This window comes from Mustelus asterias, chromosome 8 (genome assembly GCF_964213995.1).
Source record: "Mustelus asterias chromosome 8, sMusAst1.hap1.1, whole genome shotgun sequence".
Lineage (NCBI taxonomy): Eukaryota > Metazoa > Chordata > Chondrichthyes > Carcharhiniformes > Triakidae > Mustelus > Mustelus asterias.
This window is the reverse complement of record NC_135808.1, coordinates 3,928,445-3,950,363: the sequence shown is the minus strand read 5'-3', so window position 1 is coordinate 3,950,363 and position 21,919 is coordinate 3,928,445. Positions and strand designations below refer to the sequence as shown.

The 21,919-nt window shown below is 42.4% G+C and overlaps 1 protein-coding gene across 1 annotated transcript in view; it reads right to left on the bottom strand.

The window, feature by feature from the left end:
- Positions 1 to 21,919, bottom strand: part of LOC144496740 (tenascin-like) — a 175,307-nt gene that overhangs the window by 71,323 nt on the left and 82,065 nt on the right. Inside the window, exons 8-10 of the mRNA XM_078217252.1 lie at positions 5,976 to 6,494; positions 3,903 to 4,280; positions 1,935 to 2,339 (exon numbers count right to left, since the gene is read on the bottom strand). Of these exons, the coding sequence (XP_078073378.1) occupies positions 1,935 to 2,339; positions 3,903 to 4,280; positions 5,976 to 6,494 (1,302 nt within the window). The remainder of the gene's footprint in view (positions 1 to 1,934; positions 2,340 to 3,902; positions 4,281 to 5,975; positions 6,495 to 21,919) is intronic.

Sequence of the window (21,919 nt, the reverse complement as noted above, 5' to 3'; positions counted from 1 at the left end):
CCCCCAACTTACCCCCCACACACACTCCCCCCAACTTACCCCCACACACACTCCCAACTTACCCCCCCACACACACCCCCCAACTTACCCCCCACACACACTCCCCCCCAACTTACCCCCACACACTCCCTCCAACTTATCCCCCCACACACTCCCCCCAACTTACCCCCCACACACACTCCCCCCCAACTTACCCCCACACACACTCCCCCCAACTTACCCCCCACACACACTCAGCCCCCCCACACACCCCCACACACACACTCCCCCCAACCCCTTACCCCCACACACACTCCCCCAACTTACCCCCCCACACACTCCCCCCAACTTACCCCCCACACACTCCCCCAACTTACCCCCCACACACACTCCCCCCAACTTACCCCCCACACACACTCCCCCCAACTTACCCCCCACACACACTCCCCCCAACTTACCCCCCCACACACACTCCCCCCCAACTTACCCCCTCCCCACACACACACTCCCCCCAACTTACCCCCTCCCCACACACACACTCCCCCCCAACTTACCCCCTCCCCACACACACACTCCCCAGCATACCCCCACACACACTCCTCCCAACTTACCCCCCACACACACACTCCTCCCAACTTACCCCCCACACACACTCCCCCCACTTACCCCCCTCACACACACTCCCCCCAACTTACCCCCCACACACTCCCCCCACTTACCCCCCTCACACACACTCCCCCCACTTACCCCCCCTCATACCCCCCCTCACACACACTCCCCCCACTTACCCCCCTCACACACACTCCCCCCACTTACCCCCACACACACATTTCTCTCTATCTACCTCCCCACAATCTCCCCAGTCACACTTTCCCCAGTTTCCTCTTTCCATTCACATTGAGTTCCCACACGCAACTCCTTGTACACCTCCCCTCACTCTGCACTCTCTCTCTCTCTCTCTTTCCCGCTGCACAGTCTCCTTCCCCTGCTCTATCCTCTCCCCCCTCTCCACAATCTACTCATTTTCAATTGCAACATTGCTTAATGAAACCCAGCAGATTTTTTCCCTCATGGAAGTTGGACTCACAAACTTCTCAAATCGCGGCATGGGAATCTACTGTGACATGATTGACATAGCTGACTGCTGCCTTTCTTAATGGGGCTTCACCTCTCCACAGATAACGTGAACTGCCCGGGATCAAGACCGGGAGAATCCCAATCGATCAATGACAGCTGCCGCAAATGCCAAGAGCTTTAAGCCTGGTCACTCTCACATCAGGTTGTCACCAAGGTAAACTACACACTTCACCTAAAGCACGTAACTTGTCCCATCAGCCACACATGGAGAGCAGGAAGATGAAAAGATTTGATTGAATTGGTGGGGAGAAAATGTTCTGTCTGGTTGGCGGAGCTAGTGGGGGGGTGGGGGGGGGGGGGGGGGGCGGAGGAGGTGGGGGTGGTGGAGGTGGGGGAGGGGGGTAGGACATTATAATTCAAGTCAGACTGTTCAGAGATAAGATGAGGAAACACTACATTACACAGAGGGAAGTGGAAACCTTTCTCCTTTCCCAGAAGAGTTGTCGAGATTTTCAATTAGAAATATCGAAACTGCGATGAATAGATTTTTGTCAAGAGAAGGTGTTAAGAGCTGGGTAACCAGGTGGGAAATATGGGGTTAAAATACAGATCAGCCACAGTCTAACTGACAGGTTTGATGGACCGAGTGGCCTCCTCCAGCTCCTGTGCAGTAAGAGATCCCGATTTCTCTATCGTCTCTTCAGTAATCAGCCTGAAAAAAATGCATAATGCGGAGTACGGAAACCTGTAAAGAAAGGGAGACGAGGGGGGGTGAGAGGGCATTCGGTATAACGTCCTCCTGTGGATAAGATGGTGTCCAATCAGCAGCTTCCTGTTTCGGAGAGAATTAAGCCATTAATCACACACGAGTGGTTTACCTGCCAGAGGAGCTGAGAGTTTGTCATCAGTCACAGCTTGGTGGGTAGCGTTAGGGGTCAAACCCGAGAGGTCACCAGTCTCCTGTGTTTGGGGAGCATTAGACACAGTAGTATTCTGAGTACTGACGAGCGAATGGTTGAAGACCGTGGGCACCCACCCCTGAGTCAGGTTCTCCGAGGCAACGTTGGAAAGGGCTGCGTTCTCTAGCTCTGCATTCAAGGGAGCAGACAGCTCCAGTTCCTCCTGCCCCCCTTCCTCTGCCTCCTCTTTCTCTTCTTCATCCTCCTCATCATCATCATCCTCCTCCTCCTCCTCCACCTCGCTGCCTTTCCCCTGAGTTTCCACTGTTTGAAGGGCAGTCGAATCTGTCTGAGCGCCTGCGGGCCCTTCACCTGGACCAGACACTGAGAGAGGATGGTGATAAGGAAGGAAGGAAAAGGTGATGTTAACATTCATGTATTAACTGACAGCATGGAGTTAATGAGACAGCCACTTTCCTCTTCCTGTTTGATTGAAATGAAAATCGCAGCAGCACAGTGTAAAATGCCTGTTCAAAATCCAATTCTGGCAAACACATTGTTCACCCACGTCCAATAAAGCTGTGCATTATCAACCTGGAAATCATTACCCTGTCGACAACAAACCTGCCGACTGTTAACAAAAACTTTTGTTCAGTTTGGAGACTGTGAATGAAAGATGTTATTCTATATTGCTCTATGTGGAGGAGGTGGAGACTTTTGATACTGGTGTATTTGTGAGGTAATATCGGTCCTATCGGAGTCTCAGCTGAGCGCCTGATCACACATCCACTCTGTCGCTGGTACTGGACACTTCTGCCTCCATAATATCACCACCTTCACCTCTGTCTTAACACATCTGCTGCTGAAACCCTCACCCATACATTTGTTACCTCTGATCTTCAGTATTCTGACCCTCTCTGGGCTGTGACCTTCCCCCTCCTAACCTCCGGAAACTTGAAGTCATCTGAAACTCTATTGCCCGTATTGTAACTCGCATCGAGTCCCAGCTGTGCTTCCTGACCGACACTGGCTCCTGGTTGAATAAATTCTTGAATTTAAAATTGTCCTTCGAGTTTACAAATCCCCCCTACATCCTCGCTGCTCCATAATCGGCATTCTCCTCCAGCCCAAGAACCCTCCCTGTGTCTGCGTGGGTTTCCTCCCACAGTCCAAAGATGTGTAGGTATGTGGATTGGCCATGCTAAATTGCCCCTTAGTGTCAGGGGATTAGCAGGGTAAATACATAGGGTTACAGAGATAGGGCCTGGGTGGGATTGTTGTCGGTGCAGACTCAATGGGCCAAACAGCCTCTTTTTGCACTGGAGGGATACTATGATCTACGCTCCTCCAATTCTGCACTCTGAGCATTCCTTGATTTTAATCATCCACCATTGGTGGCCATGCCTTCAGTAGGCAAGGTCCCAAGCTCTGGAATTCTCTCCCTAAATGTCTCCACCTCTCTATCTTGCTTTCCTCCTTTCAGATAAACCTTGAAACCTTTGAGCAAGCTTTTGGTCACCTGCCTAAGCCTTTCCTGCGCGGATAGTGTCAATTTATGTTTACTAGCGTGCAATTTTTTATTATTCATTTATGGGATGTGGGTGTTGCTGGCCAGGTCAGCATTTATTGCCCATCCCTTGTTGCTCCTGAGAAGGTGGTGGTGAGCTGCCTTCTTGAACCACTGCAGTCCCTGTGAAGAGCCTTGAGGACATTAAACTTGGTTAAAGGTGCTATGTACATGCATGTGGATCATGAAGTACTCTTTCTTTAAAAAAAATGAGGTAGAAGGTGAAATATATTCCGATCCCGTACAATCTGCATCTGAACTTCCCTTATTTAAAAAAAATTGTAAAGTTAAGGGGAACATCCTCCGCCTCAGAGGGAAGTGGCCAACTATGATCTTTACCTAGGAAAGAATAGAAAGGGTCACAGTTAGAGTGTCAGTACCTGCAACTCCTGTAATGTGAATAGGTTGGGAAGGATTGCTCCCGGAGATGCCGTGAAGGGAGACTTTGTAGCTTTTGCCAATGGTTAGGCCTGTGATGTTTGCCATCCGCTGATCGCCACCTAGGACCATCTCTGATAGGACAGCATTCGTGGAAGGATCTCTGTAACTTAGAAGCAACGTGTCAAACAAGCCTTCCGCAATGTCCCAGGACAGCACAATGTGGCTGGAGGTGATGTTCAATGCAAGAGGGTTTGCGCTCTCCTTGGAGCCTGTGACTGAAGTTCTGGAAACTGCAGGCTCCCGGAGATTCCCTACAGGAGGGAGGTGGATTCTGGAAGTTAATCGGGATGAGCCGCTATTTCCTGTTTTATCCTTCCCTGTTTAAAGGAAATGGTAGGGGGATTAAAGTCCATTACTGATTGGAAATAAAAGTTATTTTCTCTGTAATGTGCGACTACTGTGTGAGGCACCTTCTAACTAATGATAAGTGCAATGTTTGATCATTAAGTTAAGAATGAGAGAAAATGATTTCCAATTGCCCTGCTCCACATCTGACAACAATTCACTATCACTTTAGAACTCTCATTAAAGAAAATAGTTTTTTTCCATGGAAACTGAAGGGATCTCATTGAAAAACAAAATAGTTTATTAAAGCTATCCTTAGCTCCCTGTATCAGAATGATACAGTGAGGTCACTTGGCCCATCATGCCCATGCCAACTCTTTAGAAGAGCAGTCCGATTAGTCCCACTGCCCACTCTATCCATCAACCTTTGTTATTCAAGTGTTTATCCAATTCCTTTTGGGAAGTTACTGTTCAAACTGTTTCCACTGCCCTTTCAGACAGTGCATTCCCAATCACAGCGACTCACTGCATAAAACAATAACATCAACATTAAATAAAGGGAGCAATCCTCAAGGATTTGCGGGAGCAGAGGCTTCTGGGTGTATATCTGCATAAATCATTGAGGTTGGTAGGGCAGATTGAAAGCATAATTAATAAAGCTTACAGCTTTATCAACAGGGGCTGAGAGTACCAAAGTCAGGAAGATTTGATAAACCCTGTATCAAACATTTCTTCAATCTCATATAGGATTCTATATGAGAGGGCATAATCTCAGAGTGAGGGGTTGCCCCTTTAAGACAGAAGTGAGGAGGAATTTCTTCTCTCAGAGGGAGTGTATCCGTGGAATTCTTGACTGCAGAAGGTTGTACAGGCTGGGTTGTTAAATATGGGGGTAAGGTGGGAAAGTGGAGTTGAGAATTAGCACATCAGTCCAGTCATGATCTCATTGAATGGTGGAGCAGATGTGATGGGCTGAATGGCCTACTTCTGTTCCCCATCATATGGTCTTATTCTCAATTAGAGTATCATGTCCAATTTTGGGCTTCACACTTTAGAAAGGGTTCTGAGGGCATTTAGAGAAGATATGGAAAAGATTCACAAAAATTATTCCAGGTAACTTCAGTTACATAGAGAAATTGGGACAATTTGGGAATGTTTGGTGAAGAGAAGGTTGAGGGGACATTTATTCGAGGTGTTCAAAATCACGAGGGGTGTGGACACAGTCAATATGGAGAAGCTGTTCTTATTAGTGAAGGGTTGAGATCCAGAGGGCACAGATTTAATGTCAGTTCCTTTCATTCTTTCACAGGTTGTGGGTGGAGCTGGCTCGGCCAGCAGTTGTTGGCCACCCCTGAAAAAAGATTGACAAAAGAAGCAACGTTGACATGAGGAAAAGCTTTTTAAAACAGCGAGTGTTTCAGATTGGGAATGCACTGCCTGAGAGTGAGATGGAGGCAGATTCAATTGGGGGTTTCAAAAGAGAATTGAATCATTAGAGCAAGAATTGCAGGGTTTGGGGGAAATGGGACTAGATGAATTGCCCTTACAAAGCGCTAGCACAGATATGAAGAGCTGAATGGCCTCTTTCTGGTCTGTGATCAATTTTATGATTCTCTACTGCTCAAGTAGTATGCATCTTTGATTTAGTTTACCCTTAAACAATGGGGGATTAAACTGCAGTAACATTATGTGACAATGCTAGCTGACTGGTTCAGGTGTTTAAATACCTCCAAGGATCTCCTGCTTGGTTGGTTCAGATGTGTGTTGACGGCTCTCAGATCCTTTGCCTGTTCGCCGGGCATTGAGAGAAGTTTCTCGGGTTCCATTCGAAGAAGGAGAGCCAACTGGTCCTTTCCTGTGCTTCAATGCAGGGGGAATCCCGGGGGACCCAGTTACCTTTCTTCCAGGGCCCATGGGTCTCCCGGGTCTTACCAAGGTAACTTCTTGTCTCTTCCTAACGGGACCATGTCCACCTTTGGACTTTTTAGCTCCCTGCCCCCTCTCTGAATTGATTTGGTCTCTGGTGGGCAGGATGACAAGTTGCACCTTGGGGGAGCCAAGCAGGTTTTTGGCAAAAGCTGGGTAGCGCCGAATGACAGATTGTGCTGTCGTGCTCACATCGGCAGAGAGTTCGGCAGCTGCTATCTTTCTGGAGATGGCCTTCGAGATGTGCTGGATGAATTGGTTCTCATTGGCAGCCACTGTGGGAGCCGAGTGGCTGCCAGCCAGTTTCCGCTGGGTGAGACCTTCTGTTGAAACAGAGCTGAGAATAAGTAGCTGCGGCAAGAGGCTAGAATGGCACTTTCTCCTTACTGTGTGTGACTTTCTTGGACCTCCACTTCCCACATTAATTCCCACCTGAATCCTGCCCTATTCACCTGCTGTGACAAAAGACTTTTCTCTCATATTAGTTACAATCAGTTCTACCTTAAGATATCCCCGGTGAGGAACAGACAAACCTACTAAATTTCAACAGGACCTTTGGAGTGAGTAGAGTTTAACCAAATGAACTTTGAACCATTGAACTTTGACCTGTTATGCCACAGATCTTTGACTCAGCAAGCTGGGTAGAAAGCTAGCAGTTTGTGTTAAGTGGGAGGCAATTCCCACACATATCTAATCTCAGTGATCGTCACTCTCTCCAAATAGGCCCTGTTGCATAGCAACAGGTTCCATTGCCAGATTTGCAGATGACACTGAAATAGATGGGATGGTAAGCTATGATAATGAAATAAGGAATTTACAAATGGTTATGGATAGGTTAAGTGAATTGGGCAAAATTTTGACAGATGGAGTTTAACATGTATTTTGGTAAGAAAAATACAAAGGCAAATTATCTCAATGGAGAGAAACTTCAGAGTGCTTCTGTGCAGATGGATCAAGGTGTCCTGAATCACTGAAAATTAATCTGCAGGTATAGCAGGTAATAAGGAAAGAAAATAGAATCTTAGCATTTATTGCTAAAGGAATAGAATATAAAAGTAGTGAGGCGTTGTTACTACTGTACAAAGTATCAATGAAAGTGTACTTAGAATATTGTGTACGGTTTTGGTCCCCTTGAGGAGGGACGTAGCCGCATTGGAGATGGTTCAGAGAAGGTTCACTAGATTGAAGAGCGATTGGGCAGTTTAGGCCCATACTCCCTGGAGTTTAGAAGAATGAGAGGAGATCTAATTGAGGTGTACAAGATAAGGGAATTTGACAAAATAGACTTGTTGAGGATATTTCCTCTTGTGGGGCAATCTAGAACAAGAGGTCATAGTTTTAGGATAAGGGGTGGCAGATTTAAAACAGAGATGAAGAGAACTTACTTCTCTCAAAGGGTTATGAATCTGCGGAATTCACTATCCCAGAACGTGGTGGATGTCGTGACATTGAGTCAATTTAAGGAAGAGGTGGACAGATTTTTAATTAGTCTAATTGAAGGGCTATGGTGAATGGGCAGGAAAGTGGAGTTGAGATCAACTATGATTGTATTGAATGATGGAGCAGGCTGGAGGGGCTGAATCGCCTACTCCTGCTCCTAGTTCTTATGTTTTATGATTTTTATCAAGTTTGTCCATTCTGTTTGAAGTATTTCTTGGAGTGAGTCTGAGGCCCATGACATTCCGATCTGTTTCACTGTAACATGGGCATCAACATCTAAAATAAAAGCAAAATAAAACACATCACGGATGCTGGAAATCTGAAATAAAATTAGAAAATGCTGGGAAAAAAACCCGGCATGTCTGTTGGCATCTGTGGAGAGACAATAGAGTTAATGTCCAATAGCTCGGTTTTCTCTCCACAGATGCTGTCAGATCTGCTGAGATTTTCCAGAATGTTCTGTTTTTGATTAGAATATGGGTATTGTCTGAACTTCGATCATCACTTCTGGGTTTTAACAATTGATTCTATTTAAAGAGATGTTGCCTGGATGATTTCCAGGGGTGTGAACAAAACCCCAAAGATCTCACCCCCCCAAACCCACCACTTCCTCCCTCCCTCAAAAAAATTGATAAAGAATGAGGGCCTTTAAAAGCTCTTCAATTTTAAAGTTCATTCATGGGATGTGGGTGTCGCTGGCTGTGCCAGCATTTATTGTACAAGTAGGCGAGACCGGGTAACGTTGGCAGATTTCCTTCCCTAAAGGACATTAGTGAAACAGACAGGGTCTTGCAACAATGGTTTTACTTTGAATTTGAGATTACATTGGATTCAGCTATGGTGAGAGTGAACTGGACGCTCTGGTCCACTGACAATACCATTATGCCACCACCGCCCCAAGGGTGCCCACATCCTGTGAATGAATAAAAAAGAACCTAATTCAGTTCTCAGAGAGAGGTGGTGGAAGGAGTCCAGAGAAACCCACTTGAGTCCAACTTCATCCAACGCTCAGGACATCAACTGTAAAAATAAAAAGGAAGAAAGAGAAGATGGAAGGGTGGAGATTCTGCAGGAAAAGGGCGAGACAATCCAGCTGATTTATAGACTGTCTTGCCAGTAGGCGCTGTAGTGAAGAAAACACTAGTTGAGCACTCCCAATGTCCAATTGCTCCTCACTCAAAGCTGCTGAGTAATCTCCTGGAGGAAAAAGGCAGGGAGATAAATCAAACTGAACGGTGTTTTCAAATGAGGGTCAAAGAACCTGGAGAGAGAAGCAAAGAACTCAATGGTCAATATTGTCCCTGAGATTTGCAGAGAGGTCACCGCCTGACCCTGAAACAACAAACTAGGGTAAGGGATGTGATGGGAGAGGTAATGTATACCACAGATTCAAGTAAACCTTGTTGGTTTTAGTATGTCACAAAGTACAGGTTATAAACTCTGTCCCTGCAAAGTTTTATATAAATTTGTGCTTTTCACCATTTAATTCAGTCAGTTATCACCAATTTGTGGTTTAAACCTTCCATAAATCCCTATTTTTGGTGTAACGTATTCTCAGCATAACACACTCCTCGCTGCAACGCAATCCTCATTGTAACGCTCTCTAACACACTCTCTGTAGCACAATCCTCACTGTAACACTCTCTAAAACACTCTCTGTAGCACAATCCTCACTAACACTTTCTCTAACACAATCCTCACTGTAACACTCTCTAAAACACTCTCTGTAGCACAATCCTCACTAACACTTTCTCTAACACAATCCTCACTGTAACACTCTCTAACACACTCTCTGTAGCACAATCCTCACTGTAACACTCTCTCTGTAACACAATCCTCACTGTAACACTCTCTAAAACACTCTCTGTAACACAATCCTCACTAACACTTTCTCTAACACAATCCTCACTGTAACACTCTCTAACACACTCTCTGTAGCACAATCCTCACTGTAACACTCTCTCTGTAACACAATCCTCACTGTAACACTCTCTCTGTAACACAATCCTCACTGTCACACTCTCTAACACACTCTCTGTAACACAAACCTCACTGTAACACTCTCTCTGTAACACAATCCTCACTGTTTGTTGTCCAACACAGGGGTAGAAATCTGAGGAATCTAAAGCAGGTTATTTTACAGCTTGCCTCAGATTCCTCTCGCTGTAACATTCTCCAGCTTTCTGTGACTATATGTATAACAAGCCTTGCTTTTAGCTACCTTGCCAGCAGAGCCTGTATGAAGCAGCCTCTCTGTCTCACTTTCTCCATTATAACAGGCTTTTTGTCAGATTCTCTGAGAGTGTGGTCCAATGTACCAGGGGAACAAGGCTCAATACTGCTTCTCACATCTACCTCCAGGAACCACTGCCAACCGACAGATGTTTAAGCAGGCACTGGGGAATCAAATCTCACCATTGGCATGTCTAAGTACAAGTGGGCCAACTGAGGTATTGGGTTTAAGTAATGATTTAGCACTAAGTCTTCACTAGAACAGATTGATGGTTAGCAGGGCCGAGACAGTGTCTGAACCTGGGTCAAAGGGTCAGGTTATGTAAAGGAGATTCCAGCTGTAAGCTGACATCTGTTGAGTGTTGTAGTGTGTCTCCTGTGTCATCTGTTTCCTTAACTGAATGTACCTTCTCCCACTCTGGAGGTTAGAAAATGGCGTACCCTGCATTTAAAGAAAATGACCCTTGGTGCAGCTGGATCATATCATTCTATGATATTACCACTGCCATGCCTTCTGGCATCGACAAACAAACTTTGCCAACCTCACACTCTTCTCATGACCACTTTCTCCAGAGAGTAAAAGCCTGAACTGTTTTTCTTGCCACTCCCTGAGAACATCATCCTAGTAATCATTAACCTCTTCACTTTGTTGCTAATTCCAGAACCTTCTCACGAGAGGCTCTTGTCCAAATAATGTGCCCAGCCAATCATCAGTTGACTACAAAGCAGTGAAATCCAGGGAGCCCGTGAGGGATCACTGACTGGGGACCTTGTAGGAGTATTTATTTGTTGGTTCCCCGTCTCCCTGCCTGGGGCTACCACATTCTGTGGGCCTCATGTCCTGGATCAACACACAAGCTAAAACAGCTTTCTGCTGAATTTGGGATGCATTGTGTAAGGATTCTGAAAGCATAAATAAGATGATGAATGAAACTCACTCAGCCATACTGATGATGGTTTGGAAGGTGTTAATCTATTACTTGTGTTTACAGTAACAAAATAATCAGAAGAGCTAGGAGGACAATATATCACAGAGTTTGAGGTAACGGAGTGATTAGAAGGGATTGAGAAGAGTTGCTGAACTACTTTTGCTGGCTCCATGTTGTTATTCCGATGTCACTTCCTTGCACCATTTAGTGGTAGCTGGCAAGGCATGTCGACATGGATAAAAGGCAGCATTCCTGTGAGAGTTGTGGGTGAACCAGTGTGTGCTGTACTCATACTAGAATGGTGACGTCTGATGGAGCCCAACACGCACATACTACGCTGAGGTTAGCTGCATCATTAAAAATCTGAATCTGCATTGTTACAACTGCATCTGATGTTTAATATAATGAAACAACTTTGAACAAGAAAGCAGACTAACATGATCAATACAGGAAAATCAAGATGGCAAAAGCATAAGTATTTAAAGCAGCCATGGCTGAGTGGGTTGCATTCTGACGTTGGAATCAGAGTTCAAGTGCAACTCCTGAGCACATTATTCCGAGCTGACACTCCAGTGAAGTAATGTGGGAGTTCTGCACTATCAGCGGTGCCATGTTTCAGATGAGATGTTAAACATCACGTGTAAAAAGGTATAAAAAGCCCGACATTTAGTGCCCAACCAACATCACTGAAACAGGTGACCTGGATATTGTCACGTTATTGCTTGTGGGATCTTGCTGTGTGCAAATCAGCTGCCGTGTTTCCCATATTTCAACAGCAAGTGCATTTTCAAGACATGCTTGATAGGCTGCAGAGCTTTCCAAGGTGAAAGAAATGCAAATTCTCTCTCTTTTTATTTTCAATGGCAGAGTTGAAAACACTAACTGAGATGGAAATATGTATCTGAGTCAGGATTCTCCAACCTCATCCGTGGCTGGGACTCGCCAGTCCCGCTGCTGTGAATGGAGATTTGTTTGAGCGCCAAATTTTCCGTTTTCACTGGTAGCGGTGGCAGGGTGGAGAATTCTGACTCTGGTCTTCAAGGGCCCTTCAGAGATAAGCAAAGGGTCATTTGACAAAAAGTAGCTCTCTGGGGCATGGAGCTGAGCTGACCCTGGTTGCGTACAGGGAATTTGGAAGTGTATCCCAGATTCTGGAAGCGTGCTCCAAAATGTGTGTGGCTATATATCGAGATCCAGATAGCATAATGTGCTCTCTGCAATCTCCCTGCTGCAGAGTTAAGCATTGGAGCCATGACTTGTGACAGTGATTGGTTCTTTTATTCCCTTCAAGATGGATTGCTCTGGCTTCTGAGTTCGGCATTTGGCAGCCAACGGACTGTCATTAAAGGAAAGGAGTTCATGAGAGAGCAGCAAAAACTGGGAAGACATACACACAAGTTCCGTTTTCACTTCCCTCCATTCCGTCTGGGAATTGAGGCAAAAAAAAAAGGCACACAGTAAAACACAGCTTGCAGTATCCTAGTCATAGCAGAGAGGTGTTCAAAGCAGTGAGTGAAAAGTGTGAAAGGACAGACTTGGATCTGTACAGAGTCTTAATGATGCCTCAAAATCCATTTCAAACGTCTTCATACACGGAGGGTTATTTAAAATCAACTGATTTCCAGCACTTTGAACATGTTTCAACAAATTTGTTAAGATCTGCATCAACTGGAAGGAGAGAGATGGTCAGCTGACATGTTAATCATTTTCATTGACAATGTCTCCATTTCCAATCCTCAGCCTTGTCTGCAATTCTGTTCATGGCTTTGCCTCTTCCCATCTCTGTCACTTCCTCGATCCTCCGAGATAGTTGCGTTCCTCCAAGGACGACCATCTTCCACAACCCTGATTTTAAATCGTTCCACCACTGGCTGATGGTTGGAGGTCAGTCATCTCAACCCCAGGACATCACTGTGAGAGTTTCTCAGGGGAGTATCCTCGACGCAACCATCTTCAGCTGCTTCATCAATGATCTTCCTTCCATCAAAAGTGGGGATGTTTGCTAATGACTGAAGCAGTTGATCCCCAAATTCAGCAAGACCTGGACAATATCCAGGTTTGGGCTGACAAGTGGGAATTAACATTCACTCCACACAAGTGCCAGGCAATGGCTGTCTCCAAAAAGAGATGATCTAACCATCGCCCCTTGACTTTCAATGGCATCACCATCACTAAGTACTCCATTATCAACATCCTAAGGGTTGCCATTGACCAGAAACTGAACTGGATTAACCATTAAATATAACAGCAAAATACTGCAGATGCTGGATCCTGAAACAAAGACAGAGAAAACTGGAAAACTCAGTAGGTCTGACAGAATCCATCGGGAGAGGGAACAGAGTTAACATTCCGAGTCTGCAATACCCTTTTTTAGAACTAAAGAGAGGGAAAAAAATGTCATTATATGTAAGAGAAGTGGAACAGCTGGAACAGCAATTCGTAGGAGCTGGGAACGATACAACAAAAATATATCAAAACTTAGGAACAAGTGACAGATGGCCCAGTGGGGGAGGGGGAGGGAGGGTTTTTGCAAAGGAACAAAAATGTTTGGGATGTAAAGAATGACCCAGATGGAGGAGAAAGGTCACAGACTAACGTTATTGAACTCAACATTGAGTCCAGAAGGCTGTAATGTGCTAAATCCGAAGATGAAGTATTGTTCCTCCAGCTTGCACTAGGCTTCACTGGAGCATTGCAGCAGGCCACAAAATGATATGTGGGCTTGAGAGTAAGATGGTGAGTTCAAATGACAAGTGACAGGAAGATTGGGGTCACGCTTGCGGACTGAGCGAAGATGTTCCAAAAAGCAGTCACCCAGTCTGCATTTAGTCTCCTCGGTATCGAGGAGGCCGCATTGGGAGCAGCGAATACAGTAGACCAACTTGTAGGAGGTGCAAGTGAAGTGTTGCTTTACCTGAAAGGAGTATTTGGGGCCTTGAACAAGGAGGTGGGAGGGGGTAAAAGGGACAGGTGTTGCACCTTCTGCAATTGCAAGGAAAGATGCTGTGGGAAGGGGATGGGGAGTTGAGGCTGATGGAAGAATGGACCAGGATGTCCCAAAGAATGGTCCCTGCGGAATGCCGACGCAGGGGGGTGAGGAGAAGATGTGTGGTGTGGTGACATGTTGGAGTTGGCGGAAATGATGGAGGGTGATCCTTTGAATGTGGAGGCTAGTAGAGGTGAAAAGTAGGAACAAGGGGGTCCCTATCATGGTTCTTGGAGGGGGGGGGAAAGGGTGGGTGGGGGGGGGAGGGCAAAGGTGCGGGAAATGTGGTTGAACACGGTGGAATGCCCTGTCAACCACAGCGGGGGGAAGGGATGGGGTTTGGGAACCTCGGTTAAGAAAAAAAGCAGACACCTCAGAAGTATCGTTTTGGAAGATAATATCATTAGAATAGATCCGACGGAGGTGGAGAAACTGGGAGAATGGGATGGAGTACTTACAGGAAGCAGGGTGTGAGGAACAATAGTCGAGGTAACTGGGATTTGGTGGGTTTCTAATGAATATTGGTGGTCAGTCTATCTTCGGAAATGGAGACTGGGGTCAAGGAAGGGAAGGGATATGTTGGAGATTGGTCCTGTGAAGGTGAGAGAGGGATGGAAACTGGAAGCAAAATTGATAAAATTTTCCAGATCCAGATGAGAGTGGTACTGACACAATCTTCAATGTAATGGAAAAAGGGCCTGAGGAGGACTGGAACAAGAAGTGTTCCACATAACCCACAAAAAGACAGGCATAACTGGGACCCATATAAATACTATGGCTACAAGAGCAGGTCAGAGGCTAGGATTCCTGCAGCAAGTAACTCATCTCCTGACTCCCCAAAACCCATTTGCAAGGCACAAGTCTGTAGTGTGATGGAATATTCTCCATTTGCCTGGATGAGCACAGCTCCAACAACACTCAAGATGCTCAACATCATCCGGGATAAAGCAGCCCACTTGATTTGCATCCCATCCACAAACATTTCCTCCACTACTGATGTACATTAGCAGCTGTGTGTCTACAAGATACACTGCAGCCACTCACCAAGCAGCACCTTCCAAAACCATGACTACTACAGTCTAGAAGGACAAGAGCAGTAGATCCCTGGGAATATTCCCATCTGGAAGTTCCCCTCCAAGTCATTCACCATCCTGACTTGGAAATATATCGCCGTTCCTTCACTGTCACTGGGTCAAAATCCTGGAACTCCCTCCCTAACAGCACTGTGGGTGTACCTACACCTTGCACTGCAGCAGTTCAAGAATGAATTAATGGAACATGGAAATTGAATTAATGATGGAAAAAGGAATGGAATGAATGAAGAAAAGGAGGAATGAAATAAATGATGGGAATGGAACGAAAGATGGACAAAGAGAATGGAATGAATGATGGAACATGGGACTGGAATGACTGGAGAAAATGAGAAAAAAATAAATGATGGAGAGTGGGAACAGAATGAAGGATTGAGAACTTGAGTAGAAAGAGTGAACATAAACAGGAATAGGATGGATGAAGAACAGGGAAATGGAATGAATGATGAAAAAGAGAGTGGCACAAATGATGGAATGCGGAATGCCAATGAATGAAGAAATACTGGGAATGGAATGAATGATCAAACATTGGATTTGAATTAATTCAGGAAAACGAGAATGGAATGAATTCTGGGAAACATGAATGGAATAGATGAAGAAAACAAGAATGGACAAAAGAATGGGACACTGGGATGGATCGACTGATGAACCACATGGATAGAATGAATGTAGAAATTGGAATTAATGGTGGAACACGGGTTATAATGAATAATGGTCTCTGGAATTGGAAACGTGGCAATAGAATGAATGATGAAAAAGAGGAATGAAAAAATATAGGAAAAATGGAATGAATAATGAAAAATGGAAATGAAAAGGATGATGGAAAAAGGGAATGAAAAATGGAAGTTGGAATTGTGTAGAATGACAGAAAAAGACAATGGAATGAATGATGGAAAATGTGAAATGAATCAATGTTGGAACAGAAATGGAACGAATGAAGAAAAAGCCAAATGGAATGAATGAAAAAATATGGGAATGATGGGTGCTGGGAATGGAATGGATGTTGGAAAAGTGAAACATACAGAAATATAGAAAAAGAGATGGAATAAATGATGGAATAAATGATGGTAAAAGAGAGTGGAATAAATGATGAATTATGGAAAGATTGATTGAAGAGAAGTGGTGGGATAGAACATAGGAATGAACTGAATAATGAAACATGTGGATGCAATTATTGAAAAATATGGGAATAGACTGAGGATGGAACCTAGAAATGTTCATCAAAATCATGCTGATGTTCATGCCGCCAGGATCTTACTATCTGGTGGTGGCACACACCTGCTACGGGTTTCCCGGCGGCAAGGGGTCTGTTAAACGGAAAACCCTGTTGACTACAGTGAGAACACAAGATCCCATCGCCAGTGAGGAATGGAATGAAATATTGAAAACAGGAATGGAATGAATGATGAAAAAAGAGGAACAAAAGGAATGATGGAAAATTGGGAATCAAATGAATGGCGAATGAAGAGAATGGATTGAAAGAAGAGAAAGAGGAATTGAATAAATGATGAAGAAGAACAATGGTATTAATGATGAAAAAGAGACAGGAATGTAAGATGGAAAATAGGAATTGAAAGAATGTCGACAAAGGAGAATGGAATAAATGATGGAAAAGAGAATAGAATGAAAGAAGGAAAAAGAGGCATGGGATAAACAATAAAAAGGATAAACGGAATGATTGATGGGAATGTAATGAAAGTAGAAAAAGAGGAATGAAATGAATGATAGAAGATGGGAATGGGAAGAATGTAGAGAAAGTGAATGGAATGATTGATGGAAAACAGGAATGGAAAAACGTAGAAAAAGAGGAACGGAATGAATGATGGGAAGAGAAGAATTGAATGACTTCTGGCAAATAGGAATAGAAAGAATGTAGAAAAGGGAAATGAAATAAATGATGGAAAACAGGAATATAATGATGTAAAATAGAGATAGAAAGAAGGTAGCAAAAGTGGAGTAGAATGAATGTTCGAAATAGAATGAATGAAGAGAAAGCGGAATGGAATGAATGTAACAAATGTGAATGGAATGAATGATGGAAAAATGAATGAAATGACTGATGGAAAACTGGAAAGGAAAAATGTCCAAAAAGAGGAATTGAATAAATGATGAATAAAGACAATGGAATGAATGATGGAAAACAGGAATGGAAAAATGTAGAAAGAGAGAAATGGAATGAATGATGGAAATGGGAAAAGAAAGAATGTAGCAAAACAGGAATGGAATGATTGATGGAAATGGGAATGGAATGATTGACGGAAATGGGAATGGAATGATTGGCGGAAATGGGAATGGAATGATTGGCGGAAATGGGAATGGAATGATTGATGGAAATGGGAATGGAATGATTGGCGGAAATGGGAATGGAATGATTGGCGGAAATGAGAATGGAATGATTGATTGAAATGGGAATGGAATGATTGGCGGAAATGGGAATGGAATGATTGGCGGAAATGAGAATGGAATGATTGATTGAAATGTGAATGGAATGATTGGCGGAAATGGGAATGGAATGATTGATGGAAAACGTGAATTGAATGGTTGATGGAAATGGGGATAGAGTTGATGATGAAAATTGGGAAAGGATGATTGATAAAAAGGACGAATACAATGAATGAAGAAAAAGAGAAATGGAAATGATGATGGAAAAGATAATGGAATGAATGATGGAAAATGAGAATGGGTGAATAATGAAAAGGACAACTACAATGAATGAAAAGGAGAAATGGAAAAATGATGAAAAAGATGATGGAATGAATGATAGAAAATGTGAATGGAATGAATGATGGAAAAATGTAGAAACTGAGCAATGGGATGAATGATGGAAAGTAGGAATACAGCGAGTGATGTAAAATTGGAATAGAAAGAAGGTAACAGAAGTAAAATGGAATGAATAATGGAAACAGGAATGGAAAAATGTCAAAAAAGAGGAACAGAATGAACAATGAGTAGGAGAAATGGAATGATTGATGGAAATGGGAATGGAATGATTGATGGAAATGGGAATGGAATGATTGATGGAAATGGGAATGGAATGATTGATGGAAAATGGAAATGGAATGATTGATGGAAATGGGAATGGAATGATTGATGGAAATGGGAATGGAATGATTGATGGAAAATGGAAATGGAATGAATGTAGAAAAAGAGGAATGAAAGAAAAGGAGGAAAAAGAGGGGTGGAATGAATGATGGGAAAGAGAATGGAATGAATGAAGAAAAGGAATGATGGGAAACGGGATAGAATGAATGAAGAGAAAGAGGAATGGAATAGATGCAGGAAACGAGGAATAAAATGAATACTTGGAAACAGGAATGGAAAAATGTCGAACAAAGTGGAATGGAATGATTGCTCGGAATAGAATGAAGAAAGAGAAAGAGGAATGGGATGAATGCTGGAAAATGGGAATGAAATGAATTATAAAAAACTGGGAAGGAGTGAATGATAGCTCATGGAATTGGAAAGAATAAAGTAAAAAGAGAATTGAATGATGAATGAAACATGGGAATGGAACAAACGAAGCAAATCCCAAATGGAATGAATAATGGATCCTGAGGTGGAATGAATGAAAAAACATAGGAATGGACTGAAGCATGGAGTATGTGAGAGAAATGAATTATGGAACACAGATTGAAAAAAAACCAGGAATGGAATGAATAATAGAACATGAAAATGAATGGAAGAAGAAAATGGAAATGGAATGAATGATGGATAATGGGAGTGCAGGAATACAGGAATAGAATGAGGATGGAAAATATTCTGGAATGAATGAAGGTAAGCAGGCAGGAAATAAAAATGGAAGATGGGAATAGAAGGAATGAAGAAAACCAGGATGAATTATGGAGCATGGAAATGAAATGAATGAATTAAAATGGGAATGGAATGATTGATGGAAGATGGAATGAATGAATGATGAAAAAGTGGAATGGAAAGAACAATGGAAAAGAGAATGAAATAAATGTAGAAAAAGAGGAATGGAATGAATGAGCGAAAGGACACAAGAATGAAAGAGGAAAGATGGAAGGGAATGAATGTTTGATCTTGGGGATGGAATGAATGTTGGAAAAAGGGAGTGTATATAATTATGGAAAAAGAGGATGGAATACATCATGGGAAATGACAATGGATTTAATGATGGAACATGGGAAAGAAAGCAATACAGAAGTGAAATGGAACAAATGCTGGAAAAAGAATGAAAGAAAGAGGAGTAGAATGAAAGATGGAAACTTGAAAGGAATGAATGATGGAAAAGAAGAATGGAATGAATGATAGAAAACTGGGAAGGAATGAAAGATGGTTCATTGAATTGGAACGAATAAAGGAAAAAGGGAATGGAAAGATGAGTGGAACATGGGAATGGAACGAAGCAAATCCCAAATGGAATGAATGATGGATCCTAGGTTGGAATGAATGAAGAAAATAGGAATGGACTGAAGCATGGAATATGGGAATGAAATAAATGATGGAAGATGAGAATGGACAGATTGAAGAAAAAAATGAATGGAATGAATCATAGAACATGGAACGGAAGAAAAATATTAATGGGATGAATGATGAAAAATGGGAGTGCAGAAATACAGCATTAGAATGAGGATAGAAGCAATATTCTGGAATGAATGAAGATAAAGAGGCAAAGAATAAATAATGGAACATGGGAATGGAAGGAATGAAGAAAACCTGGCTCAGGATGAATTATGGAGCATGGAAATGAAATGAATTAAAATGGGAATGGAACAAATGATGGAAAACAGGAATGCAGAAAAAACAGGAATGCAGAAAAAACAGGAATGGAAGGAAGGACGGAAAAACTCTGGAATGAATGGTGGAAGACAGGAATAAATAATTGATGGAAAAAGAGAAGAGAATTAATGATGGAAGACAGAATGGATGAATGATGAAAAAGGTTGAATGGAATGAAAGAGAATGAAAAAGAGGAATGGAATGAATGACCGAAAGGACACGAGAATGAAAGAGGGAAGATGGAAAGGAAAATGGGAATGGAATGAAGGATGGAAAACAGGAATGCAGAAAAAACACAGGATGGAATGAAGTTTGGATAAAGACACCAGAATAAATAACGGAAGAATAATCAAATGAATGATGGAAGATGAAAATGGATGAATGAAGAAAAAGTGGAATGGAATGAATGATGAAAAGGAGAATGAAATGAGTGTAGAAAAAGGGGATTGGCCTGACTGAATGAAGGGACACTAGAATGATCGAAGGATGATGGAAGGGAATGAATGTTGAACTTGAGAATGGGATGGATCTTGGAGAAAGGGAGTGTATATAATTACGGAAAAAAGATAGAATAAATCAAGGAAAATTACAATTGATTTAATGATGAAAAAAGGGAATGAAATGAATGACAGACAAAGGGAGTGGAAGGACGGACATTGTAAAAATGGATTGGAGAAAAACAGGAATGGAATGATTGATGGGAAAGAGAATAGAATTAATGATGGAAAACAGGAATGGAATGAATTATAGAAAAAAGGGAGAGAGTGAATGATGGTTCATGGGATTGGGAAGAATAAAAGAAAAAGAGAATGAAATGAAGAATAAAACATGGGAATGAAATGAATGAAGAAATACGGGGATGGAATGAATGGTGGAAGGAAGGAATGGAATGAATGATGGGAAAGGAGAATGGATTGAATAATGGAGCACGGGAATGGAAATAATAAAGAAAATTGGGAATAGAAAGAATGATGGAAAATGGGAATGAATAAAACAGGAATGGAACAAAGGTTGGAAAAAGAGAATGTAATGAATGAGGAAAAGAGGAATGTAATGAATGATCGAAAGGACATTGGAATGAATGTGGGAAGATGGGAAAAGAATGAATGTTGGTTCCTGGGAATGGAATTTTATGACTGAAGTTGGGAATGTAATCAATGTTGGAAAATAGGAACATAAAGAATTATGGAAACTGAGGATGGAATAAATCATGGAAAACTATTAATGGAATTAATGATGCAAAATGGGATTTGAATGAATGATTTTTGATTTGATTTGACATATTATTGAAAAATGGAATGGAATGAATGATGAAATATGGGAAACAAAGGAAGGAGGAAAAACAGAAATGGAACGAACTCTCAGAAAAGGGAGGGAGTGAAAGATGGTTCATTGGATTGGAAAGAATAAAGAAGAAAGAGATTGGAATGATGAATACAGCAGAGAATGGAATAAATGAAGCAAATCCCAAACGGAACGAATGATGGATCCTGGGATGGAGTGAATGAAGAAAATAGGAATGGACTGAAGCATGGAATATGGGAATGAAATGGATTATAGAACATAGAAATGGAATGAAGAAAGAAAAGTGGGAATGAAAAAAAATGGACTGGATAGAATATGGAACATGGAAATGGAAAGAATGAAGAAACACTGGAGGGAAAGAATTATAGAAGAAAAGGGAGGGAGTGAATGATGGCCCACGGGATTGGAAAAAAAATAAAGGAAAAAGATAATGGAATGAAGAATGAAACATGGGAATGGAACAAATAAAGAAAATTCCAAATGGAGTGAATGATGGAATCTGGGAATAGAATGAATGAAGAAAATAGGAATGGACTGATGCATTGAACATGGGAATGAAATAAATTATTGAACTCGGGAATGGATTGAATGAAAAATATATGAAGAGAATGAATGATGGAAAATGACAATGGACTGAAGGATGAAATATGGAAATTAAATGAATAAAGAATAAACCAAATTAAGTAAATAATGGAAAAAGAAAATGGGTTGACTGATGGAAGACAGGAATGAAGTGAATTTAAAAAATGCAAAAATTAATGATGGAAAGAAGAATGAAGAGAAGGATGGAAAACAGCAATGGAACGAATGTGGAAAAAGAGAAATGCAACGAATTACGGAAAAAGAAGAATGGGATGAATGATGGAAGGTGGAAATGAAATGATTGATTGACAAAATAATGAAAGGAATGATGGAAAACAGGAATGGAATCAATGTTGAAGAATCGGGATGGAAAATACGATGGAAAAAGCGGAATGGAAGGAACGATGCAAAAACAAAATGGAATGAAGGATGGAAGAGGA